Source organism: Enhydra lutris, unplaced genomic scaffold (genome assembly GCF_002288905.1).
Source record: "Enhydra lutris kenyoni isolate GAN:26980312 unplaced genomic scaffold, ASM228890v2 scaffoldscaffold4, whole genome shotgun sequence".
In the NCBI taxonomy this organism is placed as follows: Eukaryota; Metazoa; Chordata; class Mammalia; order Carnivora; family Mustelidae; genus Enhydra; species Enhydra lutris.
In genome coordinates, this window is record NW_019154088.1 from 47,057,372 (window position 1) to 47,080,801 (window position 23,430).

General features: G+C 38.8%; 1 protein-coding gene across 1 annotated transcript in view; it reads left to right on the forward strand.

The window, feature by feature from the left end:
• The window catches only part of LOC111140042 (kelch domain containing 1), a 50,260-nt gene extending 32,365 nt beyond the window's left edge, over positions 1-17,895 (forward strand). The window contains exons 9-13 of the mRNA XM_022492419.1: positions 125-237; positions 1,937-2,009; positions 6,807-6,891; positions 8,760-8,812; positions 17,272-17,895. Of these exons, the coding sequence (XP_022348127.1) occupies positions 125-237; positions 1,937-2,009; positions 6,807-6,891; positions 8,760-8,812; positions 17,272-17,458 (511 nt within the window). The 3' untranslated portion in view covers positions 17,459-17,895. The remainder of the gene's footprint in view (positions 1-124; positions 238-1,936; positions 2,010-6,806; positions 6,892-8,759; positions 8,813-17,271) is intronic.
• The last annotated feature ends 5,535 nt before the right edge of the window (positions 17,896-23,430 follow it).

Sequence of the window (23,430 nt, forward strand, 5' to 3'; positions counted from 1 at the left end):
GAGATAGTAAAAGCAGCTTTTTTAAAAAAAGTATGAGGCAATTTTTTACCTTAATCTGAGCTGATCGGAAACCTTTCATTTTGACTAACACAGTAACTAGATTTTTTTTTCCCCCTTACCACAGGATTCCTGTTAATGGAGAAAACCCCAAACATCGGTCATGGCATACTTTAACACCAATAGCTGATGATAAACTTTTTCTATTTGGTGGACTAAGTGCAGACAATATTCCATTAAGTAAGTCAATTAAAGTTTAGCCTACAATTATTATCTCATTCTTTTTTCTTAATTGTATTTGATATATAAGTTTCCTTCCTTCCTCCCTCCCTCCCTCCCTCCCTTTCTTCCTTTCTCTCTTTCTTTCATTTTCTGGTTTACGTTTATCCCCAACTGTATGCTTTCATTAAGAATTAGAAGACCCCTTTGCTTTAGTACCTTTGGCTCTCCATGTTCTCCTGTTTCCTAGGTATATAGAAAAGGAAGGGTAGTTGAAGCTAGATGAATTAAAGCCCCTTTCAACTATAATATTCTGTGGTTCAGTGCCTTCCTGATTTTTGATCTAGATACTTACATTGTAGCCTAGAATGGGGATTAGAAGAACAGTCTTCCCCAGAAGGCTCTGGAAATATAAGGTGGGAAGGCCAGTTGCTTCTCTTTTTGTTCCAGAACTATAAAGGAAAGTGCTTAGCCAGAAACTTTAAACTCCTGTCATTGCTGATTCCAACGGCTGTGGTTTTGTAATGCTGGGGTTTTGTTTTTGTTTTTCCAGCAGTAAAATTGTGGCATCAGGATAGACAAATGACTTAAGAATATCCACTCTCTAGTTTGATGTTAGGTATTTTGTGTTTTCTTAACTCAGAAGTTTTCCATGACTAGAGAGGTTTTCTTAATAAGAAACCTCATTTATACACTTCCATATAGGATCTGGAAACAACTTTTTATTTTTCAACAGCAATTTATTGATCATCAACTATGAGTCAAGCAGCAAAGGGACTCCAGAGGTTGGCTAGGGAAACAGAGGAGTTTCTAGTAGGGGTGCTAGGTATTGCAAATTATTATGCTTCTCCAATTTGAAGGTTTTTAATTAAAAGAGATTTGGAGTCTAATAAAAAACTAACATCTATTTGTTTCAGTAGGGGTTGTTTAATATCATGTCTTTTGAGCTTTAATGTTTTTATTATTTTTATTTATTCATTTAAAAGATTTTATTTATTTATTTGAGAGAGAATGAGTGAGAGAGAGCATGAGAGAGGAGAAGGTCAGAGGAAGAAGCAGACTCCCCAAGGAGCTTGGAGCCCGATGCAGGACTCGATCCTAAAAGTCCGGGATCATGACCTGAACTAAAGGCAGTCACTCAACCAACTGAGCCACCCAGGAGCCCTGAGCTTTAATGTTTTTAATTCCTATTTGGTGTTTTTAGTCATGGACATGTGGGGAATTCCCTGTCCTAACTCTTAGTCCAGTCGGAGTCCTCCTGTACAGACTCAGCTTAGTTTCTGGATATTATATGATACCAAGAATTAATTTTGTTGACTATGATAATGGCATTGTGGCAATGAGATAACGGCATTGTGGTTCTGTAAACAATGTATTTTTTAAAGTGATATTTACTGAAGTATATATGGGGGAAATGACAGGAGAGCTAAGATTTGCTTTAAAGTAACTGAGCCACAAGAATAACAAAAAAGAGATAAATGGAGCACGTGTGACAAAACCTGGATAGTTGTTGAATTTGGGGTATGTGAGGGTGCATGTCATGGCCATATGGTGCATATCATGGCCATTCTACCTGTGTATATTTCTGAAAATTTTTGTGAGAAAATATACATACACACAAAAAAAGACAGTTGTATAAATATAGCATGATAAATTTGGGAAAAAGTTTAAATTTTATACTAAAGACCTAATCTTACTTTCTGAACTGTCATAATTGCAGGTGACGGTTGGATTTATAATGTCATAACAAATGGTTGGAAACAACTTACACACTTACCTAAAACAAGACCCAGGTAACTCTAGAAGTTAATGACTAGTAAAATAGTTAAGAATTTCTGAAGTATTAAAATATAGCACTGATTTTATAGTGTTTGTCATTAAAATTGTAAATAATCAAGAAAGATATCTTTCAAATAAGCTAGATGTTACCTAAGTAGTTTCATTTTAATTATGTCTGATTGTTAGATATGGTCTATTCTGTTTTCATCCATGTTTGCATACTTAAAAATGTTACTCTTTTAGGTAAATGTGTAATCTTGCCTGATAATATGAAAAGGCTAAGAAATTGGAAGCATCAAATAATGTTAATATTTTTGATAAGTAGACAAGAATGGGGTTGGCTTTAGTAGTTATTTGTTTTTAGAAGAGGTTTTTTGCAATTTAATAAGAAAATTACTTTAAAGTTGATCAATAGATGGCAGATTATTATTTTAATTAACTGATGTAGTCATTAATATGAACTTTTTAAAAAAAAGACATGTAAATTATTTGTTATATATTATAGAGTAAAAGTTGTAGAAACAATATATGATCATACTACAATTGATCCTTGACAACACAAGTTTGAATTACATGGATCCACTTACTACATACATTTTTTTTTAATGTACACAGTACTATAAATGTATTTTCCATATGAGTTTCTTAATAACATTCTCTTTTTTAAAATGTGAGTAGTTGACACACAATGTTACATTAGTCTCAGGTGTATAACATGGTGATTCAACAGCTCTATACATTAACCTATGCTCGCCACAGTTGTAGGAGCCATCTGTCACTATGCAACGCTACCACAGTGTCACTGACTGTATTCCCATGCTGTACCTTTTATTCCCATGATTTACTCATCCATAACCGGAAGCCTGTATCTCCCAATCCCCTTCACCTGTTTTGCGCATCCTCCCCACTCCCTTTTCCTCTTTCAGTCACCACTTTGTTCTCTGTATTTGTAGGTCTGATTTAGCTTTTTATTTATTTATTCATTTTTTATAATGTTTTCTTTTCTCTAGCTTCCTTTATTGTAAGAATACGGTACATAATACATATTACATACAAAATATGTATTAATTGGATTTATGTTATTGGTAAGGCTTCTGAGCAACAGTTAGCTATTAGTACCTAAGTTTTGAGGAGCCAAAAATCGTATGTCAGTCTTCAGTTCTGGGGGTATCACTGCCCCAACCCCTGTGTTGTTCAAGGGTCAACTGTACAAAGAAAGCCACATTAGAATTGTAATACTTTTTTTTCTAATTTGAGAGAATAGTATAATAAAAATATAATTCAACACATTATAATCATTACAGTTAGTAATAGATTTTACCCTTTTGCATGCCATGTATTTCAGAAATTTTTTTGCTATAGATTATGTATACAAGTGTGAAGTTAACTCAATCGTGTGCATTTCAGAAGTTTAATAAATGACAATTAAGTTACTTGAGAAAAAGGCCTGAAGGAATTTGTATATCTTTCAGTGTCTATATTTGTATTAATATGCATAAAACAGTTAGAGTTTATCATAATTACATATGTGATTCTTATATTTTCATGTGTAAAAATTCATTGAAATGTATTATTTTAGCAATTTGGATCTTTTGAAATGCATTTTTCAACTTAAAGAGTTGTATATTAAGATATGGGAACCCAGTGTTCTAGTCCTTGCTCAGCTACTACTTAGCTTTTTGGCTTTGGGAAAGTCACTTAAAGAAACTGAGCATTAATTTTTTCATCCCGTGAAATGAGGGAGTTGGACTAAAGAAGCTCTTAGTTCTCTTTCAGTTGTTTGAATGTATGACTGCAGTAATTTTGGACCAAAGTGTTAGTAAGAATATGTTTAATTTAAAAAAAAAAGAATATGTTTAATTTTTAAATTGCTCCTATTTTATAATTCAATCCTTAATAAGTATTTAGAGCAACACAACTATTATTAATGATGATATTAGTTAGAACTGAGCTATGTAAAGAGATTTCTTTGAATTCAGCTGATGTGTCATGTAAATAATATGCTTTATTAGAATGTTTAGGTGATAAGTTTAGAGCAGCTGTGAGAGGACATAAACTATCAGTCTATAGACAAACATCAGGTTGCAAGCTAGATGTCACCAAAATCAAGGCAGGAAAGGCTTTCCAGTGTTCTTCGATGATGAAGTCCAGGCCAGAGTTTCCCTAAGGCAGATAAGACAGAGGCAAATCTATCTTCAGGTATGAGGTGAGGAGGAGAACAGGTGGGATACAGTTTAGTGTAAGGAGAACATATATATATATGTATGTGTACTAATTTTTTATGAGTGAGAATTTACTTAACATCTAAATACATTTTGTGCTGTTTCAAGTTATAATTTGAAATGTAAATGGCCCAATTCTCCTCTTGTAATCCTACAGCAGGGTTTCTCAACCTCGGCACAATTGACATTTTGGACCAAATTATTCTTTGTTACTAGGGGTGTCCTGTGCCCTGGAGGATGTTTAGTGGTATTTTTGGCCTTCACCCACTAGAGCCTAGTAGTACTGTGCCCCCCTCACACACACATCTGGAGTTGTGACAATCAAACTATTTCAGATATAGGCAAATGTCCTTTGGGGGCAAAATCAGCCCTGGTTTGAAAACCACCATTTTGTAGCATTGCACACTCTTCTCCAGGTCACACCTTAGTTAGAGCAAGGCTTGGTTGAAAGGCCATCTTTCTAGCCATATCTAACTGCCTGGATAAGTAGCTGTCAGCAAGGACCTTTTTTTATAACATGTCTATAAAAGAAGTCCAACAAAGCATTGACTTATGGAGCCTCCAGTACTTCCTGATGGATCCCATGATTGTTGCCGAGGTTACACATGGCCTTCTCTCCCAGAAATTAAATGTTCCTTGTATTCCACTTCCTTTATCCAATTCCTCGTCCCCAAGCTCGCACCATAATCTGGGTGTCAATGAAGACTTACATCAATTTATGTTCTAACATATAAGTTGGAGAATTGGGCAGAGCATTTCCGAAACAAAATCCCTTATGACTCAGTTCTATCCTGGGTGCCGAGTGCAACTGTCATTGAATGTGTGAGTGATCGTTTGAGGGAAGTACTTGATGTAGAAAATTGTGCATAATCCTACTGTTTGCACTTGTGGGAGTTAAGTGAAAAGGATAAATGTACTAAAAATAAGTGATGTAATAAAATAAGTAATAATGTGTAACTGGGGTGTCTGTTGCTTCAGTAATTTGGTCTATTAAGGGAAGTCATCAAAATTCAGAGTCAAAGCAATGACTTTGTAAAATTCTCGATTTATCTTCTAAAATTGGGAACTTTACATGTACTTTTTTGTCCTGAGACTTAGAGCTCCCCAAAGTACTGAATTTTATCAAACATATGTTTATGCTTTGTAAATAATGTGAAATGAGAGATGACTGTGAGCTATCAGACCATTTCCAAAAGAACATTAGATGCTCTACTCCTACGAGATAACTTATTTAATAATTGAATAAATTATGGTGGTTTTTTGCATTTCCTTTTGTTAGAGTTTTTGACCCCCCCCCCGGACGCAGAGCACCATATTTAGGCATTTTTAAAGAGAAGCATAAAATTAGATTTCCCGAGTTGCAGTGGTGTGCTGGTAAAGGCTTAAACTGACTGCTTTCCAGGAAAAACAAAACAAAAAAGCCCTAATTTGTAGTATTTGCTGGTTCCCACCATGGCCAATTTCAGGCTCCCACCGAGATGGCACTGAACGTGGATTTGGACAGAGACAGGCAGACTTGGTTTCACCGACCCGGTAAGCCCCTTCCAGCACACCACTGGCAAGTTTTGATCTAAGGACCTCACATGTGGACCTTTAGAAGATCCACACATCAGATAATTAAAGTAGTATATAGAGCAGTTTCTCTCCAAATGTAAGTCAGAAGATTATAAAACGAACATGGAAATCTTCAAAGGTGCTAACCAGGGAGGGTAACCGAGCCGGTTTGTTTGGGTATTTGGATGATTCCTGGAGATTTTGAACCTGTGCTTAAGGCCCTGAAAGAATGACTTATCATCTTAATCATAAGAAATGGGGTGAGCAAAAGCCTACAGACAGATAAGATTTTCTCTTAGGGGATGCAGATAAATGAACTTGGGAGGAAGAGAGGGTTCATTGCAGTGGGAGGGGCCAAGAATTAAGAATTATGAGAAAAAGAAATAATTGTTGATCATGCATATGAGGCTGAGAAAAATGGCACAGTTGCTTCCTGAGCAGGACATGTCCATGGTTAAAAACATTTCAAAAATATTATTTACAGCCAAGTGTAGCTGAGAGAGACTAGAGACAGAAAAATAAGGAACAATTCTGGTATTCTTTGCCCAAAGTGATAAGTAGTGTGACAGTGTAAACATGAAGGGACAGCCAAGTTGGGTTTGTTAGGGGATGGGGAACAGAGAACAGGAAAGAAAAGCCAAAAATGATGAAAACAGGAACATGGCAGATAATAATAAGAAAATTAGGGAAAAATTACATTTTTCAGCAATAGGATGATCAGTTCCTTTTTAATTAATTTTATTTCACTGATAATATCTATAAGATGAAGAGGCTAGAAAAAGGTTGGGGGATATAATAGAAAAGAATTATTAGGGGTCATCTCCTTAAATTGATGTGATTTAATGAGAATCTAATGGTTTAGTGATTCTAGAGGAATCTTCAAAATCTCTTTTAGGATATGCCAAAGGTTCAAATTCAATCATGCCCATTTTGAAATAGATTAAATGTGAAGTGTGCAGTTTAAAATTGATTTATATGTCATATATAGTTTCCTTCTTCATAGTATTTTACTCTGCTTATAATTTTCAATTATAGGTTATGGCATACAGCCTGTTTGGGGAAAGAAAATGAAATAATGGTATTTGGTGGGAGCAAAGATGATTTACTTTCCTTGGATACAGTAAGAAAATTTCACATCTAACTATTTTCTTTGAGTGGTTTTGTTATTCTAACTAAATGGCTATTCAGCAGAATTGTTGATATTCCCACATTGCCAAATATGGGAGAATATGAAATGTTACTTGATAGGGTGATTAATCTTCAGAACAAGTAGCTTTTGGGAAGTATTTCAGGATATTTTGAGTTTACGAATCAAACTCATTAGTTTGACTAATGACAAACGTCATAGTCAAGTTATTAAGAGCTTTTAAAAGACCTTCTTTTTCTGAGTCTCACCATAGTATGGGTGTTTGTAATTTTATTAGATTAAAATATTTCCAAGTTATAATTGATATTTCATAAGACTATATACAATGTATACGTAAACTACTAAGTATAGTAGTAAGTCCCCATGAAATTGGTACCTCACCTAATAACTGGAAAACCAGTGCTAGCTTCTCCCATCAAGAAGAAAGTAGCTTGAAATTTTTAAGTGTACTTTCTTTTTACTTTATGTGTCTTTTGCCACAGCTTTACCCACCTTATATTTAAGAGTAAAGCATTGCACTTTTAAAATTTGATAAAACTAAGGTCAAATAAATAAATGAAAAGCATTTGGAGAGTATTGTTCTTTCACTCCTTGCACCTTGGGAATTTCAGAGCAAGGTGGCCACGCTCCTACTGTGTTGTGATGGGACAGCAGCTCAGGATTGGTTGCTTTGGTTTGTGTAGGACATCTGGGAACAGCAGGACTCAGAACTGGCAGGGACAGGAGGCACCAGCCAGAATCCAGCCATGTTGGTGCCAGCACTCTCCCCGACATCTTTCTAGACATAGTTATCTCCAGAGTTGTGCCTGCCAAGTGGCGAACCCTGAAATGAGCTGGCTTCTCTCCAGGGGATTTGGTTTACTTTACAGTTTTGAAACCTCCAATTTAAACGTTTCATACATTGAAAGTCTGAGAACTTTCTTTGGGTGAGAATTCAGTGTTTCAACAAAAGATTAAAATCACGACTTTGCATTTAATTGAAAAGCGAATTTTGTGGTTTGTCTTCTTTTTCTTGGCACTAGAAATTGGTAGGATACAGAGTTTATCATTAAAACAGGAATCCTGATTAAAATCATGATCATAAATTATGAAATTCTAAAGGCTTATTTGAAAGGATTAGGGACATTTTTCTGTTGATTCTTCCACATTAATTTTTAGATGAGAGAATCATTATTCAAAAAATCTTCTGGGGGCACCTGGGTGGCTCAGTTGGTTAAGCGACTGCCTTCAGCTCAGGTCATGATCCTGGAGTCCCGGGATCGAGTCCCACATCAGGCTCCCAGCTCCACGGGGAGTCTGCTTCTCCCTTTGACCTTCTCCTCGCTCATGCTCTCTCTCACTGTCTCTCTCTTCTCTCAAATAAATAAATAAAATGTTTTAAAAAAAAAATCTTCTGGGATCAGAGATTTCCAAATGAATTCCCAGGGACTCCTGGGACCATCTAGAAAATAGAGACAAGATAAAGAGATTTTAAAATAAGAGTCATTTGGAAGAGAAAAGTTCTCCTTAAAAACAAAAAAGCTTGAAAATCACTACTTTTCTCGTTTTGAGCTCATTGTTCTAAGAGAAAAACATGTATCTGAATTTTAAATTTGCAATTGTGTATGTTGTGGTTAGGTAAAAACTTGGTCATTGAGAAATGGTAGCGACCTACCCAAAGTTTGTGTGGCTAGCAGGTGTGTGTATATGTATGGTGTGTGTGTGTGTGTGTATGAATAACTAGGGGGAGAGATTTATTTGCTGCTTATAATTTCTTTTACATTTACAAAATAAAAATATTAAATTATTAATGCATTTTTATTCTTTAAACACCTTGATAATTCTTTTTTTATGTTGATTAGGGCCACTGTAATGATTTATTGATCTTTCAAACACAGCCTTATTCACTACTCAGGTAAGTAAATTCATTATATATATATGTATATATGCTATATACATATATACATATATATATGCTATATACATATAAATAAAGGAAGATGAAAGAAATTATCATATCTTATTAGTATATGCTATATATATAAAATAAATATTAATATATTATATTAAGGTATAATAGCATATAACTATATGCTATTAAGATACGATATGTAGGGGTGCCTGGGTGGCTCAGTGGGTTAAAGCCTCTGCCTTTGGCTCAGGTCATGATCCCAGAGTCCTGGGATCCAGCCCTGCATCGGGCTCTCTGCTCAGCGGGGAGGCTGCTTCCTCCTCTCTCTCTGCCTGCCTCTGCCTACTTGTGATTTCTGTCTGTCAAATAAATAAATAAAATATTTTTTAAAAAAAGACATGATATGTATATGCTATTAAGATATGATAATTTCTTTCATCTTCCTTTTTGAGAAGTGTGATAACTTTTCAAGTAGTTTATGACTTGAATTTAAGAAAATGTTTATATCTTCCTAAAAGTATAATCAAACTTATAATAGTGAACCATACACCAATGTGATTTTTAAAAATTAAAATATATAGTACAATCATATTTTTATATGGGAATATTAAGCTTACTGTACTTCCTTGATTCTAAGCCTGAAATATTTCATATTTTAACTTTTCTGAAATCAGAGTGTGTCCAATAATAGACACACATATATATGCATTTAATTTAGTAGAATTTCTCTCTTTTTTTTAACACCAAAGCTGTTATTAAATTGGTGGTGTGACTTACAATGTCTTAGCTCATACATTCTTGCTTTAAAAGGAAGGTTTAACAAGGTTTACAAGGTTTAGTTGGAATATTGTGAAAAAAAAAAAAAAATCCCATTTCTTGGGGTGCCTGAGTGGCTCAGTGAGTTAAGCCTCTCTGCCTTCAGCTCAGGTCATGATCCCAGGGTCCTGGGACTGAGTCCCAAATCGGGCTCTCTGCTCGGTGGGGAGCCTGCTACCCCCTCTCTCTCTGCCTGCTTCTCTGCCTACCTGTGATCTCTCTCTCTCTGTGTCAAATAAATAAATAAAATCTTAAAAAAAAAATCCCATTTCTTCCTGTGAGGGTCAGGAAGAAGGATTTGAGTGAAGTAAAAGTTGCTCAGTGACCAAGTTTGTTTTGTTTTGTTTTGCTTTTTTAAGATTTTATTTATTTGAGAGAGAGACCCCTCCTTCTATTACTGCAATGGTTCCTTCTGTGACTGCATGTTATATAATCTCATAGGGAACTTCAAAAAGTATTGATGCCTGTGTTCCCCGCCCATGTGTTATGATTTAATTGGTCTGGGGCGTGGCCTGAACTTAGGAATTTTTGGAAGACCCCAACATAGTTCTTTTTTTTTTTTTAAGATTTTATTTATTTATTTGACAGAGATCGCAAGTAGGCAGAGAGGCAGGCAGAGAGAGAGGGGGGAAAGCAGGTTCCCCACCGAGCAGAGAGCGCGATGCGGGGCTCGATCCCAGGACCCTGAGATCATGACCCAAGCCGAAGGCAGAGGCTTTAACCCACTCAACCACCCAGGTGCCCCATAGTTCTAAAGTGCAGATGTCATGATTATACTGTCTTGTATTGTTACTTAACTTTTGCTGTGAACATAACTACTTTCCCTAAGTAGATTGTAAGTTCTTTATATGCAGGGATCAAAAAATATAGTATTCAAGTGCCTGCCATGGGACGGCACTATACTATGAAGTGAAAAGTAATGCTCTTTCCCTTAAACTGCTAGTAATATAGAAGGCAGGTGTTCAACAACTATAAAAGAAAAATAAAATTGTTTTAAGAGAAGCATATACGAAGTTAATGGGACTACTGACAAAGAAGACCCTCTACCCATGTGGTTAAGATGGTGAGGGTTAGGGGAGTCTTTGCAGAAGAGGAAGAGTTTGAGACAGTTTGCTACAAACAAGCAGTGCAAGGGTGTTAGTACAAGATACACAAATATATATGTTCTGGAAACTGAATTTTTGAGCGTTCCTAGACATATGCATGAGGTAGGGAGTTCGACAAGAAATCAGAAACCATATATCATCTAGAGCCTTTGTGTTTCATGCAGATGAGTTTACATTATCTTGTGGGAGATCAAGAACCACTGAAAAATTTGCAGCAGAGGAATGAGATGATCATATTACAAATAAGAAAGCTCCTTTGAGAACAATGTGGATAAGAGATTAGAGGGTTATATTACTGTGTAAGGAAAGTTAATAGAGTCTTACAGTGGTCAAACACAAAGTATGGGACTGATCTTGAAAGTGGCCATGGAGCTGGAGAAGGGATGGAGGTAGAATGGGCTTGGTAGGAAAAGAAGAGGGAAGAATTAGTAATAGAGAGTCTATGAAGAAGGAAATGAGTTTGAAGGTAGGATGGCTTAGAAAGATGAATTTGGTTTGGGGCCTTTTGAGCTTAAAGTACTTATGGCATCTTTAATGGAGCTATTCATTAACTAGATAAGTATATGGAGAGATATCTGGGATAGACATAAAGAATCATTGGAGGATAGGGACTCTCGGGTGGCTCAGTTGGTTAAGCATCCAACTCATGATCTCAGCTCAGGTCCTCATGTCAGAGTCATGAGTTCAAGCCCCATGTTGGTGCATGGAGCCTACTTTAAAAAAAAATCATAGGGTGCCTGGGTGGCTCAATCAGTTAAGCACCTGCCTTTGGCTCAGATCATGATCCCAGTGTCTTGGGATCAAGTCCCACATCTGGCTCTCTGCTCAGTGGGGAGCCTGCTTCTCTCTCTGCCTGCCACTCTGCGTACTAGTGCGTACTCTCTCCCTGTCAAATAAGTAAATAAAATCTTAAAAAAAAAAAAAAAGAATCACTGAAGTATAAATGGGCATGTGCTAGCTCTGCCCAAGAAGAATTTTAAGAGTAAGGATGAAGCCAACAACTGAGCGCTAAGAACTCAACATCTGAGTAGTTAGAGGAAAAGAGGCACAAGAGAATGACCAGGAAAGTGAAAGGTGAACCAGGAGATACTGGAAATGAGAAATGAAAAACGGAGGGAGGAAAGAACTGAAGTCAGAGAGACTACTAACTGTAAAGAGGTCACAGAATATCTGGATCGAAAAATGCTGTGGTGTTTGGCCATGATCACAAGGGTCATTTCTCCCAAGCAGCAGCAAGGCTACAGGAAGAGTGAGGAGTGGGTTGACCCTTGAACAGCACATGTCTGAGGTGCACAGGTTCACTTGTACACAGGCTTTTCCCCATAAATCCGCACAGCACTGTAAATGTGTTTTCTCTTCCCTAGGATTTTCTTTCTTTTTAAGATTTTATTTATTTGAGGGATGCCTGGGTGCCTCCGTTGGTTAAGCGGCTGCCTTCAGCTCAGGTCATGATCCCAGCGTCCTGGGATGGAGCCCCACATCGGGCTCCTTGCTCGGCAGGGAGCCTGCTTCGCCCTCTGCCTCTGCCTGCCACTCTGTCTGCCTGTGCTCGCTCTCCCTCTCTCTCTCTGACTAATAAATAAACAAAATCTTAAAAAAAAGATTTTATTTATTTGAGACAGAATGAGCAGTGGGAAGGGTCAGAGGGAGAGCGGGAGAAGCAGATTTTTTCACTGAGCAGGGAGTGGATGCGGAACTTGATCTCCACGACCTGAGTGGAAGGCCGATGTTTAACCCACTGAGCCACCCAGGCGCCCCTTCCCTAGGATTTTTTTTTTTTTTTTTAAGATTTTACTTATTTATCAGAGAGAGAGAGACACAGCGAGAGAGGGAACACAAGCAGGGGGAGTGAGAGAGGGAGAAGCAGGCTTCCTGGCTGAGCAAGGAGCCTGATGTGGGGCTCGACCCCAGGAACCCTTGGATCATGACCAGAGCTGGATAGACACTTTAAGGACTGAGCCGTCCAGGCCCCCCTTCCTAGGATTTTCTTAGTAACATTTCTTTTTTCCCGTTTCCTTTATTGTAAGAATACAGTATATAACATATAACACACACAATGTATATTAACTGAGTATGTTATCCATAAAGTTTCCAGTCAACGGTAGGCTATTAGTAATTAAGTTTGGGGGGAGTCAAAAGTTATGTGTGGATTTTCTGCTGCATGGGACCTGGGTGCCCCTAACCCTGTCGCTGTTGAAAGGTGACTGTATTTGTTTATATGCTGAGAAGCAGCAGCCAATTGTTGGAAACGCAAGAAAATGAAGGAAAAATTGTCAGAGCAGGGTCTTGAGAAGACGGATTTTAGTCAGCAGCTAACTGAATCAGTTGTTGATGAAAGAACGCTTTAAAATGAGGGAAGTAGGAATATAAAAGTAGAGGAATTTGTTGGCTGGGGGGTGGGGGACAGGGCGCTGAGAAAGTTTTAGTTGGCAGTGAGGTCGTCGGGGAACAAGGAGGAGAGGTGACATACGAACGTAAGAGGTGCGGGGAAGACTGGAGATCCCTTCCATGGTGGCTTGGAGAAGGTACGGACGAGGACCCCGTCACACAGCCGAGCACTCGCGGCCCCTCCGAGGCTGAAGAGAACGGGCCGGGACGGGGGCGGGAGAAAGGGGGGAAGGGGGGGGGCAGGTCAGCCCACGCAGGCTCCGCTACAGCCGCACTAGGCTGCGGGGTGGTCAGCTCGGGAAGGACAGGGCTCCGAGTCCACCCCTGTGGGAGCTGAGTGTCACCGAGGCACGCGGGGCGAGGGGTCCAGTTGTGGGCCAGAGCACGAAGTGCAGACGCACCGGGCGGGCAGCAAAAGAAGGTAAAGCCGGGGGCGCCTGGGTGGCTCAGTCAGTTAAGCCTCTGCCTTCGGCTTAGATCATGGTCTCAGGGTCCTAGGATCGAGCCCCGCATCAGGCTCTCTGCTCAGCGGGGAGCCTGCTTCCCTCTCTCTCTCTGCCTGCCTCTCTGCCAACTTGTGATCTCTGTTTGTCAGATAAATAAATAAAATCTTAAAAAAAAAAAAAAAAAAAAAGTAAGGCCGGAGGGGCCCTGGCGCCTGGAGGACCGGGAACAGCGCGGGGAGGAAGGGAGTGCGGAGGAGCCGGGCGCAAGGCGGTGGTCCCGCAGGAGAGGGTGGACGTGGAAGATCTCGGAGGCGGCCCTGTCCTGAGTGAGGTTGGGAAGACTAAACGGGTTTTCCACACGAAGTCCGCAGGGACGGGGAGAAGCAATCCGTTAACAGAGGAGAGCCCGGCAGGCGGAGGGACGCAGCCCCGGGGTCGGAGCAGGAGCGCGAGCAGTGGCGGCAGCCCCTGGACGGTGCTCGCCGAGCCGCGGGCGGGCTGCGCTCCTCTCCAAAGGCTGCCCGGAGCCGCGGCCGAGAGAGCAGTTAGAGCGAGGGTGCCGGCGCGGGCAGGGTGTTTGCCGTGTGGCCGCTGCTCCAGAAAGCACGGAGCTCAGGTGGGCGGGGAGCGGGGATGGGGAAGAGGCCCCGGCGGAGAGACGCGGGAAACCCGGAGGGCAGGCCGCGTGCGCTGGTGTTGGAGGCTGGGACGGAGGCGGCCCCCCGCAGGCTTCGGCGTGGCACCCTCCGCCCCAGCACAGCTTCTCCCTGACACCAGAGCTAGACTGTAAAAGGGGCGCCTGGCTGGCTCAGGTAGGTGGAGCCCGGACTCTTGACCTTGACGTTGTGAGTTGGCGCCCCACCTCGGGTGTGGAGGTTACTTTTAAAAAGTCTTCATTTTAAAAGCCTTGAATCTAAAACTAAACCTTGAATCTAGCGGGAATTTAGTGGCTTAGTGTGAGGCATATCCACCACAACCTGCCGCCAGCAGCGCAGCCAGAGCCATTCTTTTATTTTAAAATTATCAGTCAGCAGACATTAGCACTTACGGTGTTGAGCTAGTAGGGGAAAAGAAAGACGAATAGGATGGAAACGCTGTGGTTCCTCATCTCAAAGAACTGACATGATCTGATATATCTGTGGGATCGTGCTCATCGTACACGCGGTTACATACATAGTTTTAAAATACCTGTTATTCTGATAAAAAAATAAAATGTGTCTACCAAGAAAATTCATACAATATGAAAAAATAAATGGTTTTTAAAAAGCCGTTATCTACAATGATCATTGTTAGCAGTTTGATGTTTATCCTTCCACACTTTAAAATGAAAAATGTTGTTGATTTAATCGTGCTAAGAAGTCCCTCAAACCTTAGCGAAAGCAGTATACACAGGGTGTGTGTGTGTGTGTGTGCACACGCGCTTGGGTATAAGGGGTCGGATTATGCATCCTGTTTATAGTCTGCTTTTGAAACTCATATTGTGGGCATATTTTATGTAGATATATAATCATTCAGTGAGTTACAGATTTACATTTATGTTTATAATGGCTATACAGTATTCTATTTCATGGAAGTTATAATTTACTTACTAGTCTATTTATATGTATTCAGGATATCTAAAATTTGGAGCTATTATAAAAATTATGTGTATAATATTCTTGTATATGCTTTTGGAAAATTTGCATATCTTCTCAGGAGGAAATTTCTACAAAGGATGTTGGTGGATCAAGGCAAATGCACATTTTACACTGTGATGAGTCAGTGGCTCCCACTGCCCTTAGACAAACTGCAGATTCCTTACCATGATGTTCCCAGCCTCCACAGATCTCTCTACCTCATTTCTTGCCATGTCCCCTGACCCCTCATACTCTGCCAGAGCTATATTTGAACCTCTCAGTTGCAGTTTCTGTAATAAATCTTATTTCTCATTTCTAGGGCTTTGCAGGTGTGGTTCCTCTATCATGGAATACTTTTATTTGTTGAGACCCTCAGGGTCTCAGCTTGGACGTCCCATCTGGAAGGTTTTCCTTGCTGCAGTTGTCCTGGTTATTCTTCCTCTCTGATTCCCCTAGAACCCTGTATCTGGTGTGGAAATTTCATGTTATCCTAGTCACAGCATTGTTTATCTTCATTAAATTGTAATCTCCTTGGAAGTTGAAATAGTGGGGGGCACCTGGGTGGCTCAGTCAGTTAAGCATCTGCCTTTAGCTCAGGTCATGATCCCAGGGTTCTGGTATGGAGCCTCAGCATCAGGCTCCCTGCTCAGGAAATCTGCTTCTCCCTCTCTGTCTGCTCCTTATCCTCCCCCTTTATGCTTTCTCTCTGTGTCTCAAATAAATAAAATCTTTTTTAAAAAAAAGTTGAAATGGGGGTTTCCTCAAAATTGGGCTTCCTCCTCCTAAGTTGTGCACACAAATTAATACTTGTTGCATCAGTGAATGAATAGTAATGACGGAGTCCATCTCCTTATCTAACTCTTCCCTTCCCCTGTCATGGTCGTGGTAGGGGCGCGGGAGTTCTTGTGTTACCAGAGTGGCCCAGTTAAGTTTACATCAAGTGTAGGATTTGTGTCATTTGCTTTTCACTCTCCTTAGAGTTGTCACAGGGTAGAGAAAAAAGGCTTCATGAAAGTAAGGAAGAAGATTGAAATATCTAGAGTGTAAGTCCTTATAAAATGACAACTGGGGTTAACTACAGCAGAATCAAATGAATCTATCTTTAAAAGGTTTTATAAAGATTTACTTACCTTTTTGATTAAAAGTTTATCCATTGGGGCACCTGGGTGGCTCAGTGGGTTAAAGCCTCTGCCTTCAGCTCGGTTCATGATCCCAGGGTCTTGGGATCGAGCCCCACATCCCCACATCGGGCTTTCTGCTCAGCAGGAAGCCTCTTCCTCCTCTCTCTCTGCCTGCCTCTCTGCCTACTTGTGATCCGTCTGTCAAATAAATAAATAAAATCTTAAAAAAAAAATTATCCATTGAAATAGATGCTTTCTTGATAGTTCTCAAGCAAGTTTCTTTTGGTTTTAAAATATGAAATCCTCTTCAACATAGCTGAAGATAAAAAGGGAACTGTATTTGGAAGGACACACTGTCTAGGAGAATCAAAGGCGACAAGTGAACAGGGTACCCAGAAAGGGTGGACCTCAGGTGGTCTCTCTTGGGCTCTTTCTATATTGCTGTTCCCTTCATTCCTCTCCTCAGACCTGTTCTCCCTGGGTCAGTGTAAGTGGAGTGTGCCAGTGCAGTGAGTTACAGAATGGGGATGGGGCGGACCAGGTCCTGTGGCATAAAAATGGGTATTAGATACTTCATCTTGGGGTGATGGAAGAAAAAGATTTAGTTCTCAGAGAAGATTAAATGGTTATTGGACTGGAAGGATAAATGAAAAAACATCTGCTATAGACTACCCTGCTTTGATATTAAGTCTGAGTCTTTTCTGCTTAAATAACATTATGCATGGTCCATGGTAAATTGTAATTTCTGTTTCTATTAGATTTTGGCCAGATATGGCCTCTATGCTATAAAAATACGTAATTACTGTGGTGCTCTGGGAAGAACATGTATCTTCTCATGTTCCAAACAATACAGAAGAAATACATTATCATGTAAAAATTTTATAATCATTTTTATGAAGAATACTTACCTATAAATATTTTATAACTTCAGGTTCAAAAACTAACAATTCCGTTATGTTTTGTTTACAGGTCATGCCTTGACTGCATTGGCAAAAATGCTTTAATTTTAGAAAGTCAGATATCTTTATTACCTCCTAAACTTCTGCAACAAGTAGTCAAAAAAATAACATTTTGGACTGCAGCTAATCACCGGGAAGAACAAAGAGCCCAAAAAGAAGAAACAGAAAATAAGTATCAGTGGATCACTAGCAATTAAATTGTTATATACTCTATATATTTAACATGTGTAAACATTTTAATCAGACTGTATATTTACCCCCCCAAATTGGAGGCTTTATTTAGAAGATAAAATCTCAAGCAAAAATGCTATGTTAAAGTGATTATATGTCATGGAATATGTGGGAATAAGATGTGAATGGAAAATTAATTTATATTTATATTTGTAAACTAATTTCCTAATAAGCTGTAGGAAGAAATATACTTTCTGAAAGTAAGTACAGTTGTAAGAGATTTTTAACTCACTGTGTACTCTTTACTGGAAAGTTTATATGAATTTGACAAGAATGAGATAATAACCCAAGGACTATAGAAATCCCCCAACATAATAATAGATAAAAACACTATACATCAACTTTCAGAAAGAATGGATTTTCTCAAGCCACTTTAAAATTATCTACAGCTTCCAAAAAAAAAAATTATCTACAGCTTCTTATTAAATAACCCAGTTATTTAAAAACGTCTCCCTGAATAACGGATCCATCTGGGCAAAATGATAAAATGGGCAAACACTAGTATGTGTTCAGTACTGGCCTCTTGCCCTTCAGTGCTTACCTAGCAAAGTCTCTCGTTAAACATCATCATAACTTTTCCTCACCTTTACTTGAGGAGCAAAATAAATGTCTTCAACTGTTTCTCCATTACCCTTAAGTCATTAATTTGTCCAAATTGGTAGATATAAAGACCATGTTTTAAAATATCTAAAGTGGAGGTTAACTTATCATACAGACTTTTAAATATTGAGAAGCAGTAGATGTATTAACTTCCCAGACACGTTAAAATACATTGTTGCCTTGGAAGAATTCTCCTAAAGTAGTTTCTGTAAGTAATGAAATGAGATGGTCACCTGCATAGAAACCCTGCTATTTGGCCCACACCATCCTACAGAGCTGGTCCTCAAGACCCACCATATTGGACATATGTTCTCTTTCCACTGACTGTCAGTATTAACTGCCTCTACGGAAACGGCCCACTGTCTTTATATTCCTTCAACCAGTACTTTTGCCATAATTAAGAAGTTACTCATTATTATCAGTTATACCCTTCCATTGAATTACTAATAACAGTGAATTATTAAAAAGCTCAGTACATGAAATTATTCTCCATAACAGTACCATTCAAGTTATCCCTAAAATTTAAAACATTAGAGAGAATATATTTCTATATTGAAATAAATATGTAATTTATAATAATTATAGTAGCTTATAGTAGCTCATTAAATTTTACAGATATATTTTATATACACACACCATATTTTGGATGTGTAAAGCTTTTATTTATGTATTGAAATACTTTGTGCTTACATTTTATTTATTATATGAACTATATAGATATACTATTTTCCTAGTTTTATTAGTGTGAACCAGTCATTAGAGTTGATGGTGCAAACAATATTTCAGTGTAAGTTTTCTTTTCTTTTTTTTTAATTTTCTTTACTATTTTTAGGCTGAATAACAGATTTAGAAAACGAATCTCTCAGGCAATATACATCTCAGAAGTAATTATTATATGAACTTCTGTTACCAGCATTTTTAAGGGAAAAATATCAAAACCTATTCGACAGTGATAGATGAGAGTGAATGGAATGAACATCTTTTAAAATGTGGATCATGTGAATTTCAATTCTAGATTATGCAGATGCCTTCCGTGGCCTCTTAGAAAAGCACTTCCGGTTTGAAATGGTTTACTTTAAAAACAAAATGTTATATTAGTCACCATACAGTACATCATTAGTTTCTGATATAGTGTTCCACGATTCATTGTTTGCGTATAACACCCAGTCTTCCAATCAATATGTGCCCTCCTTAATACCCATCACCGGGCTCGTCCATCCACCCTACCCACCTCCTCTCTAAAACCCTCAGTTCGTTTCCTGGAGTCATAGTTTCTCATGGTTCATCTCCCCCTCCATTTCTCCCCCCTTCATTTTTCCCTTCCTTCTCCTAATGTCCTCCGTGCTATTCCTTACGTGTGAAACCATATAATAATTGACTTTCTCTGCCTGATTTATTTCACTCAGCATAATCTCCTCTAGTTCCATCCACAATGATGGCAAAAGTTGGGGATTCATCCTTTCTGATGACTGAGTAATATCCCATTGTGTATATGGACCGCACTTAGAAGGTTAAAAGTTGGATTAACCCCTCAAAATAAACTATCATTTAAGCTTCAACAGAAATCTATTATCTGTGGCACACAAAACTTTTGACTTACTATACTGTGCTGCTTTGAGAACTTGTATGTCCTGAGGTAGGAGCCCCATTAGTAGGAAGGGCAGAACATTCTGATCTTTACCTTCAAGCTCCAAAAGTTCGCTTAAACCAGAATTGTTTTGAAGGCTCAAAGCCAAGCAGTGTTAATTCCTCACTTCTCCCCAGCTGATGCTTTACTATCAACTTTTGTGCTGCTGATCTCCTCAGCAGCAAGACAGCAACACCTCATAACTTCCTCTCTGAGCTCCCATCACAGGCTCCCTGTTTGAAAAACAACTCTGCAGGGGTTGATAGGTTTTTTGGTTTGTTTTTTTTCAGATGGTTCACAGAATAGGTTTCTAATCTGGTTCTCAAGGGAAAAGATTTCTGGCCATCTATATTATGGATATTCTCAGGAAATTCTTCCCATTGTCAGGAATAATTCTTTTGAGTATTACCATCTTTAGTACAATATAGTCAATAACACATCAAAGTTAGGGTACATTTTTTCCCAAATAGTATCTTTGCGCACACACCTTTAAAAATGATTAGCCTTTGGACAGAAGTGTAAAATTATTCTTTAGAACTTTGTGCCTTCTCTCTGGGCACAAAGTAATGCTTTCACTAATGCATTATATTGTATGTGTGTATGAGAGAAATAGTATAAACTAAGATAGAATAATTTTCAGGATAGTATATACTATCTGACAAGTTAAAATTTTTTGACATCAGAGCATTTCAAAAGAAAAGCAGTTCTTTTAAGCAGTTTTAAGAAACGTTATGCTCTCTGCCCACCTTGTGTGTGTGTGAACACACGTGCACACGCTTGTTTTTTCATTGTATTAATGTGATTATATGGGAATTTCCGGTTTGATGAGGTTTTCACACAGTCCAGCACGTGGGAACAGCAAGAACATTTACTATCACCCTGTTACAGACTGAATATTCGTGTTTCCCCCAAATTCATATGTTGATAACTCTGATCCTCAGTCAGTGTAGTATTTGGAGGTGGGGTATTCAGGAGGTAAATAGGATTAGATGAAGTCATGAGGGTAATGGTGGGTAATTATGGGTAATCCCATGATGGGGTTATTGTCTTTCTAAGAAGGGGCAAAGAGGAGGAATGGGAAGGCAGCCATCTATGAGCCAGGAGGAGGGCCCCCACCTAGAATCCAATCTGCCAACGCCTTGATCTTGGACTTCCCAGTCTCTAGAACTAGGAGAAATAAATGTCTGTTTTTCAAACCATCCAGTATGTGATATTTTGTTATAGCAGCCAAGCTAACACACACTGGAAGTCCAAAGTTTACATTAGGGTTCACTCTTGGTGATATACATTCTACGGGTTTAGACATACGTGTAACAGCATGTAGCTTCCATTATAGTAGCATATAAAATCATTTCACTGCCCTAAAATTGGTCTGTGCTCTGTTCATTCATTTCTCCCCACTAACCCCTGGCAAACACATCTTTTTACTCCATAGTTTTGCCTTTTCCACAGTCATATAGTTGGAATCATACAGTATGTAGCCTTTCCAAGTTGGCGTTTTTCAGTATCAATAAGCATTTAAATTTCCTCTGTATGTTTTCAGGGCTTGAAAAGATAGCTCCTTTCTTTTTAGCAGTGAATGATATCCCGTTGTCTGGATGTGCCAGAATAATTCTTTTAGGATTTTCTACATAGGTAATTACTAGTAAGGACAATCCAGTATGGTGTTGGAAAGTAGTTGTGAGAGGAGACATCGTTTCATTGTTCCAATCTTAGTAGGAACATTTTGAGTTTCTCACCACTAAGTGTGATGGGAACTGTAGGTTTTTGTAGTTGTTCTTTTTCAAGTTGAGGAAGTTTCTCTCTATTCCTAGTTTGCTGAGAATTTTTGTAAAGATTTTATTTTTATTTATTAGAGAGAGAGAAGAGCAAGAGTGGGAATGGAGTAGAGGGAGAGGGACAAGCAGACGCCACACAGAACATGGAGCCCATAACCTGAGCTGAAACTGAGTCAGACACCCAACCGACTGAATCACCCAGCTGCCGCTTGCCAACAGTTTTTATCCTGAATAGGAGTTAAATAATTTTTCGCCGCTATTGATAGGATCATTTGCTTTTTCTTTAGCTTGCTGATATGGTGGATTCCATTAGCTGCTTTTTCAGTGTTGAACAGCTTTACATATTGGGGATATAAGTCTTACTTGATCATGGCATATAATTCTTTAATTTTTTGGATTTGATTTACTAATATTTTGGTGAAGATTTTTGCATCTATGTTCATGAGCAATATTGGCCTGTCATTTTCTTTTCTTGTGATATCTGTGTCTGGTTTTAATATTAGGGTAATGTGGGGCACCTGGGTGGCTCATGGATCCCAGGGTCCCAGCTCAGCCGGAAGCCTGCTTCTCCCTTTCCCACTTCCCCCTGCTTGTATTCCCTCTCTCGCTGTCTGTCAAATAAAACCTTAAAAAATATAATAGGGCAATGCTGGCCTCAGAATGGGTTAGGAATGTATTCTCTCTGCTTCTATCTTATTAAAGAGATTGTAGAAAATTGATACCCGTTCTTTAAATGTTTATTAGAATTTACCAATGAACCCATGTGGGCCTGTTGTTTTCAGTTCTGGTAGGTTATTATTGATTCAATTTCTTTAATAGACCTAGGCTTATTCAGATTGTCTATGTTTTATGTGAGTTTTGGCAGGTTTGTCTTTCAAGGACTTGGTCCATTTCATCTAGGTTATCAAATACAGGGGCAGAGTTGTTCATAATATCTCTTTACTATCCTTTTAATGTTCATGGGAGCTGCAGTGCTGTCCCCTATTTCATATCTGACATTAGAATTTATGTCTTTTCTCTTTTTTTCCTTAGTTAGCCTGGCTAAGTGGCTTATTGATTTTATTGATCTTTTCAAAGAACCAGCTTTTCATCTTCTCTGCTTATTTCTTAATTTTTACTGATACAGCTCTAAATTTTTACTATTTTCTTCCACTTGGATTTAATTTGCTCTTCTTTGGTTTCCTAAGATGGAAACTTAGATGATTGGTTTTAGATCTTTCTTCTTTTCTAATATATGCATTCAGTGCTATAAATTTCCCTCTAAGCATTGCTTTCACTCATCCTACAAATTTTGATAAATTGTAATCATATGGGCAGTGACTAGGGAAAGAGTTTCAGGCTATGAAAATTTGAGTCAGGAAAGCCTCTGTTATTGTTCAAAGTATTTCTCCCAAGTAGTGGTCCCAGCGTGAAAGTGGGGGGAAAAGACAGGATGAAGCAGACTCCTCTCACCAAACACATCCAAGTAAAGAGGCACCATGACTCTGGGGATTTAAGATGTATTTTGGTCCAACCCTGACAGGTGAGGAATCAAGTTTTGGTTACAATAATTCTTCATTTTCTTTACCTAATTTAAATGTATCATACAAAATGTAAGACAAAACAGTAACTGTGTGTAAACAGGATTTGCCATCCTCCCTTAAGGGCTGGGCAGCAATGGTTTCTGATGTACTTTTTTTTTTTCTTTTTTTAACTTTGACAGACAGCGAGAGAGGGAACACAAGCGGGGGAGTGGGAAAGGGAGAAGCAGGCTTCCCGCAGGGCAAGGAGCCCGATGTGGGGCTAATCCTAGGACCCTGGTATTATAACCTGAGCCGAAAGCAGATGCCTAAGGACTGAGCCAACCAGGCGCCCCTGGTGTACTTTTTGAGGACAATTTCCAAACTGGGTGAAGGATGCTGCACTAAGATCTTTGCTGAGCCACAAGAGCTCA